The sequence below is a fragment of the Tribolium madens genome, unplaced genomic scaffold (assembly GCF_015345945.1).
Source record: "Tribolium madens isolate multiple individuals breed KSU strain unplaced genomic scaffold, Tmad_KSU_1.1 Scaffold_71;HRSCAF=194;Tcas5.2_LG6, whole genome shotgun sequence".
NCBI lineage: Eukaryota > Metazoa > Arthropoda > Insecta > Coleoptera > Tenebrionidae > Tribolium > Tribolium madens.
Genome location: NW_025401041.1, coordinates 7,810,755 through 7,822,037, shown reverse-complemented (window position 1 = coordinate 7,822,037; position 11,283 = coordinate 7,810,755). Strand labels below are relative to the sequence as shown.

The 11,283-nt window shown below is 36.8% G+C and overlaps 3 protein-coding genes across 3 annotated transcripts; 2 read left to right on the top strand and 1 right to left on the bottom strand.

The window, feature by feature from the left end:
* Positions 1–2,141: 2,141 nt before the first annotated feature.
* Positions 2,142–3,819, bottom strand: LOC123008761. Its single transcript, XM_044404762.1, has 3 exons — positions 3,696–3,819; positions 2,615–3,648; positions 2,142–2,564 (listed from the first exon to the last, which is right to left on the bottom strand). The coding sequence occupies exons 1-3, from the start codon at positions 3,723–3,725 to the stop codon at positions 2,180–2,182; spliced, it is 1,449 nt and encodes a 482-aa protein (XP_044260697.1). The 5' UTR covers positions 3,726–3,819; the 3' UTR covers positions 2,142–2,179.
* A 143-nt stretch (positions 3,820–3,962) lies between these two features.
* LOC123009169 (transmembrane protease serine 9-like) lies at positions 3,963–6,987 on the top strand. The gene is made up of 10 exons (XM_044405294.1): positions 3,963–4,112; positions 4,157–4,307; positions 4,355–4,521; positions 4,567–4,653; positions 4,709–4,851; positions 4,902–5,052; positions 5,388–5,461; positions 5,816–6,015; positions 6,330–6,714; positions 6,761–6,987. The coding sequence occupies exons 1-10, from the start codon at positions 4,043–4,045 to the stop codon at positions 6,920–6,922; spliced, it is 1,590 nt and encodes a 529-aa protein (XP_044261229.1). The 5' UTR covers positions 3,963–4,042; the 3' UTR covers positions 6,923–6,987.
* Positions 6,988–7,155: 168 nt separating this feature from the next.
* LOC123008402 (elongator complex protein 1) lies at positions 7,156–11,029 on the top strand. Its single transcript, XM_044404183.1, has 5 exons — positions 7,156–7,719; positions 7,766–8,049; positions 8,096–10,446; positions 10,492–10,838; positions 10,884–11,029. Exons 1-5 carry the CDS (start codon positions 7,209–7,211, stop codon positions 10,940–10,942), a joined length of 3,552 nt encoding a protein of 1,183 aa, XP_044260118.1. The 5' UTR covers positions 7,156–7,208; the 3' UTR covers positions 10,943–11,029.
* Positions 11,030–11,283: the final 254 nt, after the last annotated feature.

The window sequence follows — 11,283 nt, the reverse complement described above, 5'->3', positions numbered from 1 at the left end:
TGGATAGAAAATTGAATTTTCTATCATATATTAAAAAGTTCAGTGCTCTACGATGAATAGTTATCGAGAAAATTTGTGATAAAGTCAAAAATATCCGATTTTAAAGTTATAAAAACAATAATTCACACAAAAAATGGTGTGTATTAACATTGTTGGTGAATTATAGCAAGTCATACACACAAAATAACGTAGACTTACCCAGACATTATCGCGTAATTTGAATCTGATTGGTTGAATTTCAGAGATTTGAAAGATTTGATTGGGTTAAATTCCGTGACGTCACGTTAGAAAAAATGTGTATTTGTACGACTAAAAATCCCTTTGTTCCTTTGTTGTGTAAAGGACGAAAAAAATGATGACGTAGAATTTGGTAATACAGGGTGTTTCACATAACTTTACGAAGCTTGCGCCTAATGTAGGCACCCAAACTAACAACTAAAAATGTTGTAATTTTTGAAAGGGTGTACAAACTAAAGGAGTTAATCCAATTTTCCAAAATTTGTAATCGAATTCGTATCGGAATATGTATTATTGACTGCATCTTACAAATTATGTGAAACACCCTGTATTTTACACCGGAACTGTTACGAAATAGTTTTTGTGCCGTTTTCGAGAAAATTATGACAATAACGAGTCAGTCTTAGCTGAGCTCTCGTACGAGTCACTTGTCCGAATAAATTATAACTTATTATTTGGTGGTTCTGTGCGAAATCGTGTTGAAATGGGAGATGTACACACAGTGCGCGTGTGTCGTGTTGTTTCGAGTGTCTAATAGACATTTAGTAGTGCGCGATTTTAAAATTTCGAGTGATAAGTGAGTGCCAATGGGGGAAATGGAGAAGACAATCGTGCTACAAGGATCCGGATTAAAGGGTAAGTCAACAATACCTTTTGATTTTTTAGAGAAATTACACATATTAAATTGTATTTAAAATTTTCAATTAATTTACAAACAAATTATACTAATTTTGAATTTCTTTTATTTCAGTAAGTCCGTGCTATGAAGATGAGGGGAATCGCTACAAATGGTAGCAGAAGATGATGCCATATAAGGTCAGAACATTTTATTTTTATTTATTGCAAAGTGAAGTGTGCGAAACTCGGTGACCAGTGAGTGCGTGTTGTGTATTTTCGAGTGCTAATAAACATTTAGTAGTGCGCGATTTAAAAATTACGAGTGATAAGTGAGTGCCAATGGAGGAAATGGAGAAGACAATCGTGCTACAAGGATCCGGATTAAAGGGTAAGTCAGCAATACATTCAAAATTTAAAAAAAAACACACTATTAAATTGTATTTAATATTTTAAACAACTTTAGCAACACGTTATACTGATTTTGGGTTTCTTTATTTTCAGTAGGTCCGTTCTATGAAGATGAGGGGAATCGCTACAAATGGTAGCAGAAGATGATGCCATATGAGGTCAGTGCACTTTAATATTTTATTTTTTTGTTTATTGCAAAGTGAAGTGTGTGAATTTGTGATTTTTGAGTGCAACAGTAAGTATTTATTGAATTATGAATATGAATTAATTATATTTTAGATAAAATGTGTTATTTCTCAAATCCTTTTTCATAATTTGTAGAAAACAAGACTGTTACCATACCAAACAATTTAAAAGAAAATCTTGTTATTTAAAATTATATTCAAATTTATTTATTGCGATTCAAAAGACAAACTTTTTAAAAACTTGTAATATTGTTAGAAAATGTCTCAATATCAACAAAATTTATTTTAATAACATTAATAATAATAACTTAATTAATAATAATTCATTAAGTTGCGAGACGGAAGATCTGCAGTTACGCTAGATTGTTTTTTTTACATTAATCTCTTTTCAAACAATTTATCAGCAATATATCCGTAATTAATCTTGCCTGACTGCATATCTAAACCGCCGTGTCAGTGGAGAGTAAAAGTTGTGGAAATTATTTGTCAGAAAATTGAGTCTTCAAATAATTATCTGCCAAATGGTTTCTTCTTCTTTTGCCGGGTCAAATAATAATAATAATAATAATAAAATTAGTGAGTGCGTGTTGTGTTTTTTCGAGTGCTTAATAGACATTGTTTTTAATTTTTTAGAAAAATTTTACTTATAGGTGCTCTTTTAATTTTGTGTTAAAGGAACTAAATGTCAAAAAGTGAGGTTAAGATTTTATTAAAATTCATATAACAAACAATTAGTCGTTTTTGTGCATCTCTTGGTACTCCTTAAACGTGTACAGCCCCTTGAACGTGGCAACCCTCAAATTCCTGGCACTGGCTTTGGGGTTGATATGCCAATTGTGCAGTTCTGCCACCTGTGTGGAGCAAGCTGCTGCAGGGTCGCCACTCCCGTTCAAACTCCCTGTCCAAAATTCGTTGCCGGGTAACGCATTACCGTCCCAGGGATACGATACTACCAACAGTTTGCCCTCATCTTCCCCTACTAGTTTCTCCTGGGGATTTTTATCACTCATATGTAGCGTGATTCCTTTGACTTTGTCACCGTTTGAGTATTTCCCCGCTGAAGTTTCGTGAATGTAGGCGAAACGGACGTCACTGATGTGTTCTAATTCAAGTAGCCTGAAATTATTTTATAAAAAAAAAATGGTCAAAAAAAAAAAGTATATTACTCGAGTCGTTGGGCAAATGTGTCCATAAAGAGTTTGTTTTGTTGGTTGGCTATTTTCCATACACCCAAACCCAAGCCCACGACGTGAACATAAGCCTTTTTGTGTTCTTGTTTGGCTCGATCGTTGGCTTCTATCAAAAGAGTGTCAATCGATAAAGCAAGTCTTTTTTGGTACATCAACCGATCGAAATATTTGTTTTTTCTAAATTCGAAAAATCGCTCAGGGTTCGACTTGATTTGGCCCAAAATCTGGTCATAAGTCTCACTCAAACCGCCATAGAATTTTAAAAACTCCTGCTGCAAAGTTGGCACGTCTGACGGGCCGTATCCATAGCAACTGGTGTTTTGTCCCTCACTAATGACAATCTCACGATATTCCATTACCCTAGATTTTTCAAGTCGGGGACCAATTAATCCAATAATCACACCATTTTCCTCAACTTTTCCGCGATTTTCCTCAAAGTGACCACAATTATTTCGGTCTCCATCATTGATAAAGTAACTCAACGAGGAGACTGACAACAAAGCCGATAATTTTATTTCGTCATAACTCAGGCAATTTTCCAAAACCAATGGGGGCGATTCGCTCGTTGTTCCGATTGTTTCCCACTTCCCAGTGCCACTTCTGTTGTCCAACAACACGTAATAATCGACAGCCCCCATAAAAACCACGGCCCTCTTACTCAGCAACCTATCAATAAATTGCAACAAGGTCATTCCTTTATAAAAATCCTTTTTCTCCCCGTATTTCTCCTGATGTAGCAGAAACGTCGAGCATAGATACAAGGCATTTTCGTGAATCACCGGATAAGCAGAATTTATATTTTTTTCTAGGGTTTTTACCTCTGTGTGATTCTTAAGTTGGCAACAACGAATTGTATCAATAGGGAATTTAATCGGGAATTGGGAACTTTTCTCGATTATTTCGCTTAAACTGACGTTTGGGATGTCTTCTGTGTTGTTTTCTTCCGAAAGGAGGAGATTTTTGTGGTCACCGGTCCAAACAGGTGATGGTTTGAGCCACTCAAACATAACCTAAAATTGAGACATTTGTACGAAATAATTACACTAAAAGACTTTACTTCGATTAAATTAACACTATTACGCCTCATGATCAGTAAATATACACATAATTACGGAAAGATAACTGATAAGGAGTCATGTTTACACTATGGTATTACAGGGAACTGTAATTTAGTATTGTTGGGTGCATAAATCTAAGGGGCAATTAATTTAATCAGTGACTAAAAAACTTCTTTTCTTTTATTTGTTGTAATCTTATCAATCACGGCATTGTTAGTATTGATAATTTTTAACTTTAAAATAAAATAACAATCCCCGGAACACTTAAATTGATAACAATCCCTTTTATCGTTAAAAATCAACTATAAAAACAATTTCCCTCTTATAAAATTCACTTTGTGATAAAATGCATTTTTCTCAGTTGATTTTATTGGCGTGGCTTTTTGTTGCCCCAATTTGGGCTAACATAATCCCAGGTAATTATTTTTTCACTAAGGTATTGTTTCATAATTTGTAAAAGTTCCCCGGATTATAAATGGCAAAAAGGCTGAAAAAGGGCAATTTCCTTGGCAAGTGGCAATTTATGTTACCCAACCTGGGGCTTCGAATTTATGTGGAGGAGCTTTATTGAACGAAAAATGGGTTCTAACAGCTGGTCATTGCGTTAAAGAGTAATTTTTTGTGTTTTTTTTTTTGGTCAAAATTGACTGTTTTTTAGTGCTAGCAAATTTGAAATTGCTTTGGGTTCAAATAGCCTCAAGGGAGATGACTCATCACGGGTTGTTTTCCAAACAACTAAATACATTTTACACGAGAATTACAATAAAAATACTCTAGCTAACGACATTGGACTTATACCATTACCCCAAGATGTTTCTTTCAATGGTAAAAGTTTTAAAATGTGAAATTTAATTTTTAATTGACATTTAGATAACATTCAACCCGTTTCTTTACCATCAAAGGGACTAACAGATGGTACTTTGGTCACAATCAGTGGCTGGGGCTTGACCAGTGATGGTAAAATAAAAACCCATCACTAAATCGACCAATTATCTTTTTTTTTTAATTAAAGGGAATGAAGAAGCCAGTCCTGATTTAATGTACGTTGATTTGGTCACAATTTCAGATTCTGATTGTGCTTCTGCTTATGGGTTTTTAAATGATGGAGTTGTTTGTGCCAAAGGACCCGGAAGTATTGTTCAAAGCACTTGCGAGGTGAAATAAACACATTTCTGGGTTTCCCCCAAATAGTAAATGTGTTTTAGGGTGACAGTGGTGGTCCGCTAGTGACAAACGATTCAGAACCAGTTCATGTTGGTATTGTCAGTTTTGGACACCCTGACGGTTGTGAGAGTGGCAACCCTGCCGGTTTTACACGCACTTATTATTTTATTGATTGGATAAAGGAAAACACAGGCATTTGAAACTAATAAACAACTCTAAATTTATTTATAACCTTTTAATCCATATTTGAGACAATGTTGGTGACCCTGACAATCGAGTTGAAAAAATCACAATTTTGCTTATCTTGTCATCATTTTTTAAACAAAACTCAAAATGATTGTAAATAAATAAAATAAAAAGGTTAAATCGTTAATGTCAATCGGAAATGTCATTTTTTTGGGGGAAAATGAGCGAAAAATAAAAAGTGACTAGTTACGTCGCCATATTTGGAGTAAAAATCATTGCCTCTCACTCTAGCTCATTGGAACATAACCATGTATTCTATTTAGTAACTGTAAGGGTGGTAGTGGTGGTCCAGGTTGGACACCCTGACAGTTGTGAGAATGCCGGTTTTACCCCCACTTATTATTTTATTGATTGGGTAAAAGAAAAAACAGGCATTTGAAAGTAACAAACAATAGATATTTAACTCCAGATTTATTTATAACCTTTTAATCCATATTTGAGACAAATGTCTAGTCATTGTATTGGGAGACTTAAATTTTAAAAGGAATTAATCGCTCATCATAATCCGAAAAGCCTTAAATTGTCAATTACTCGTCTCAAAAACTGTATAAAAACCGGTGGTTTAGTAAATAAACAAATCACAATTCGAAAATGTTTCGTTTGGTTGTACTCCTCCTCGGCGTGGCCTCGGCCTTTGCTTTACCAACTGAGCGGCTTTTGCCCGGAGTAAGTAGTTTATTTTTTCTACAACCGACTAAAATTTCTCTAGGCGCTTCCAGCCACCACTTCGTCGCGTTACCTCCCATTTAGAGAGATCGGTAATCGGATTATTAGTGGTTCCCCGGCTTCACTAGGGCAATTCCCGTACCAGGCAGCCCTCTCTTTGAGGGTTTCCGGGGGTACTTCTTTCTGCGGAGGCGCCCTTATTACCCCAACTTACGTTCTGACAGCTGCCCACTGCACTCAAGGGTATATATAATAAACTGTTTTCATTTTAAGGTGGCAACCATGCGAAATTCAAATCATAACCTCAATCTTCTCAAAAAATTATTTTTTCAAATACTATTCTAGCAGCAAAAAATAATCAGAATTAACAATAGGGTGGAAAACATAAAGATTTTTGTCATTATTGATGTGCTCTGAATGACATTAATGACACTTTTTGTGTGAATCAGCCTTTAGATTAAGGTGCATTTAGACTTTTATAACAAACTTCATGCACATTAATATAAAAAACAGGACATTAAAAATTGTCAATTTCACCAAAATGTTGTTTTTTGCAGAGTTACAGCCATTACGGTTTCTTTGGGTTTAATCAATTTGAGTTCTGGGGGAGTTCAAGTTCAAGCAAGTCGGGCTATTAGCCATCCTAACTATTCTTCAAGTACTTTAGCTAATGACATTGCTTTGATCCAATTGTCATCATCTGTAGCTCTATCAAGCACCGTAAAAACCATTTCTCTGGGTTCTAGTACCCTAGGAAGTGGAGTTTCGGTCACTGTAAGTGGTTGGGGGAAAACCAGCGACAGTGCGACTAGTGTTAGTCAAATCCTTAATTATGTGGGTTTAACAACCATCTCAAATACGGTTTGTGCCAACTCTTATGGTGGTATTATTCAATCAGGGATTGTTTGTGCCAAAGGCAGTACCATTCAAAGTACTTGCAATGTAAGTATAATAATTTAGGGAATTTTTACGATTTTTGGGGTTTTAGGGTGATAGTGGTGGCCCACTGGTCACTGGGTCTGGATCCAATGCCGTCCATGTTGGTATTGTGAGTTTCGGTAGTTCCCAGGGTTGTGCCAAAGGGTACCCATCGGCGTACACCAGAACTGCGGCTTACAGGACATGGATTAAGACCTACGCGGGTGTGTAAACACCTTAAGATTAAATTGTGATTAGATAAGGAAAATAATACAAATAAAGCATTTTGAAATCATATTCAATTTTTTTTTTCGACCTTGTGCACAATCGAACGCCAATTTTCGACTATTACTACTCCTGAAATTCTCATTTTGTTTCAATTATCGGACATAAACTGGCATTGTCACAAATAATCTTAAATTAATTTAATTCATTTTATTTGTTACGTTTCATTGATTAGAGTTTTTGCACAATCGAACTCAGGTGCATATAAACCTAACCTCATTTTTTCCAAAACGATGAAGAACTTAGAATTGCTCGAGTTGGTGCATAACGGGGCCCCCGGTCTCTTCACTAATGTGACTCTAGTGTCTCAAACGCCCCAATTTATTTACTACATCCGTGATACTTCTTTACACAGTCATGACCCAACATGTGGTAAGACTGTTCAATTGGGCCCCCCTGTTTTCGCCGAAGCGTCCCAATTGAAATTTCTGGTGATTGAGAATAAAATCTGTGTTGTTGTCAAGACCGATTTGTACATAATCGCCCCTCCGGAAAAAATCAACAAAATCCCATTTAGGAAAGAAATCATTGAAATCAGTTGGAACCCCACGGAGGAACTCGTCGCGATTGTCTTCCACGATGGCGAAATCTCGACTTTTTGTGTCGACTACGAAAACGGCGAGGTTTTTCCCCAAGGTACAAGTAGCACCGATGCGGGGATCCCCGACACGGTTTACGTGGGTTGGGGGTCTAAAGATACGCAATTTCGGGGCTCCGAGGGCAGAATCAAGGATCAGCCACCGGGTGAGTCACCCCCACACTTGTCTCGACTTTATTCCGGGCGTTTTAGTGGACACAAAACCGGTTTTTGACCAAAAACCCCGAATTTCGTGGCGCGGAAACGGAGAAATGTTCGTTGTGAACTACTGGAAGGACCAGAAAAGACAGTTTATTGTTTTTGAGACGCCCTGTAGAGCGTTGTACCGGTCGGAGGAGTGTCCCGGGTTGCAGCCCCCAGTGGCGTGGAGGCCACTTGGGAACATGATAGCGGGGCTGTCGGTCACAAATCGCCAAAAAATCGTCATTTTTGAAAAAAACGGCCAAAGGAGATTTGATTTTGACTTGACATTTGACGTAAGAATGAAATTTGACAGAAACTGGGGGAATTAGGTTTTTTTAGGTTATGATCAAAAACTTGAAATGGAGTCCCTGTGCCCAGATTTTTACCATTCATACTGTCTCACCCACCTGTCAAAGCATCCATTTATTGACCTCAAGTAACTACAAATGGTACGAGAAACAAGTGCTTGAATTTCCCGCCGAAAATCCTCTCATTGATTTCGATTGGTTGGAAACCAACCAATTACAAGTGATCACACAAAATGAAATAATAAATTACACGTTTCGTAGCATTGTTAATCACAATTCGGCCGGAATTTGTGGGGTTATTGATGGGAAAAATGTGAATTTGACTGATTTCAAAAACGCGGTGATTCCCCCGATTTCCCACGCCCGAAGTTTCACGAACGACAAACAAATTAATTTCGTTACGTTTCGTGATGATTTAATTGTGACAGTTGACTGTGATAATTGTCTGAAAGTTTTCAATGTTGGTAACCCTGACACGGTTTTGGTAACAATTGATTTGAAAAAAATAGTGGATTTGCCACAATTTCCCTTATCTTGTCATCATTTCTTACTCGACGAAAAAATCTATTTTGCAATTTCCTCTAATGAAACGGTTTTTTACTCCTTAGATTTGAAAAATCCCCAACCGGATTTCGTAACCTCAATTACTGATAATTTCAGACATTTATTGGTGATAAGTCGGGATTATGACAACATTTCCGGTTTAAAGCCACTCGGAAGTAACTTATTCATCAACACAAATGACTCAATTCTTTGCCAAATTAAAATAATCGGGGACAAAACCCACTTTTGCAACCTAACCTCAAATTTCCATTTTTACCTCAACGAGAATAAAATCAGCGATTGTGTTAATTCTTTCACGATTTTCGACTCGTATTTACTCTACACTACTAAATTAAATGAGTTGTTTTGTCTCAGATTGGGTCAAGGGGGTGAAAATTACCGGCGAAGTGTCGAACAGGGGGCTACAATCGTGACTGCGGTCCCACAATCGTCTCAAATCGTTTTGCAATTACCTCGAGGGAATTTAGAAACGATTTCTTGTCGTTTAATCTCGATCGACATCCTCGATAAATTATTAAACGACCAAAAATGGGACCAAGCAGTGCGTTTTATTCGTTTGGAAAAATTAAACGCAAATTTGTTATTCGATTTAAATCCGGACCGGTTTTTGGGACAAATCGACCAGTTTGTGCGGGGGGTTCACACGATAAATGAACTAAACGCGATTTGTTTGGAATTTGAGGGGGGGAACGTCCTCAACTCGATTTACAAAAATTGGGGGAAAGCCAGCGAATTTCCCGAGAAAATTTCAACGATTTTCACAAACTTATTTAAATATTTTGATAGTGTCGATTATTCCGTTTATATCACTACAATAGTGGCAATAAATTTGAATTTTTTCACAGTCAGAGACGCCTTGATTTATTTACAAGACTTGTACAGGCGTACCAACCTAAAAGAAAGGCTTTTAAGCGCCATTAACACTTTGAAAATTTACGGATGCGACCACGAAAAACTATATACAGAGTGTTTGTTGTTGTATGATTTAGATTTGGCTCGTTTTATTGCCAGTTGTTGTCAATTAGATCCCCGTGTTTATGAGCCCCATTTGAGACAATTAAACGGTTTAACCGAAGTTGAAAAACGCTACGAGATTAATTTATTTGCGAAAAAACCCAAAACTACCATTATTTATCTTTTGCGGTGCCCCAAAACCACCCCAAGTGACATTTTAACCTTCATTAAAACACATAATGTGAGTCGAGAAGCCTTCGAGACTTGTCCACCACAAAACCGATTTTACCAAATTGTAACTCGAGCTTTTGCGAGTGATTTGAGTTCGAAAGGGTGTCACAACGAAGCTGGGGTTATCCTAAAAAGAGCGGGTTTATTAGAGGAGGCTTTGACCGAATTTCAACTGTCTTTAAATTGGCCCCAAGTTTTGAATATTCTCCAACACTTGGGCGTTGATAAAGTCGAAAAAATGACAATTGTGAGTGATTTAGCCACGCGTTTGGTATCAAGTAATGTCCGACAAGCCGCCATTTTGTTCGAGTTTTATGCAAACAACTACGAAATGGCGGTTAAAGTCCTCATCGAGGGTTGTTTCTTCGAGGAGGCGATTCATATTGCGACAAAACACAATCGGGGTGATATTATAGTCTCGGATGTTATTCCGATGCTAATCAAGCATAAAATATACTTGGAGGAGAAATTACAAATTTTAAATGACAGTTACAAGAAATACAAACAAAGGTTGGCTCAAGTCAGACAACTGAAATTTAATAAGTTTAATAATGATTTGGAGGATTGTGACGACCGGGATGACCTTTTTTCCGACGCTGGGAGCACTATTTCGAAATCTTCAAGGTCATCGAGGTGAGTTTCCCGAAATTTTGTCCCAAAAACAAGTCACGTTTTCAGGTCGCGATCTTCAACCTTGTCATCGAGAAATCGACGAAAAGAGGAAAAAAAGAAGCAAGATCTTCGCGAAGGCGGGATTTATGAAGATATAGCCTTGATTCGAGCCCTCCATGTGACCATTAAAGAGTTTTATAATAAAGGTGAAGAAGTGCGAAATTGTTGCATTTTATTATTACAAGAGAGCGACGTTTCGTACAATGAAATCAAAAAAATGCATGATTTTTACTGGAAATTTGACTCGGAGATTCAAAATGGCGTCGCGGAAATATGGCCGCCGCATTTTTATAAAAATTGTCAAAGTTTGGACGTGAGGGAATTGGCCGATTTGGAGAATTTTGAACATTTAGGTGAGGAAAACACAAGTGGGGCAATTGTGAAGAGTTTTGTTTCAGATCTTGAGTTTCGGACGCCTCCCGGGGGGCGAACCACCTGGAAATTGAATATTTTCTAATAACTTTCAAATTTGGCGCCACTGTCAAATGCGTTGCCAAATGTGACTGTATTTTTTGTATTCTGTAAATAAACTAAATAAATTAAATTGATACTAGTTTTATTTATGCTTTGTACTAGTATACCGACAAATATCATCTATACACTTAAAAAATTTAATAGAATCAGTTTAGTTAAAGAATTTGACTTCAACTATTGAAGATCTGGCAACGCTGCCCGATTTACTTTTGTCAAACTTGATTTGTTTGACAAAATCTATTATTTCTTGAATGTTTTTCTTTACTAAATAATTATAAATTATTGAATAGGTTCTTAGTAACTACCAATATTTATTAAGGTTTG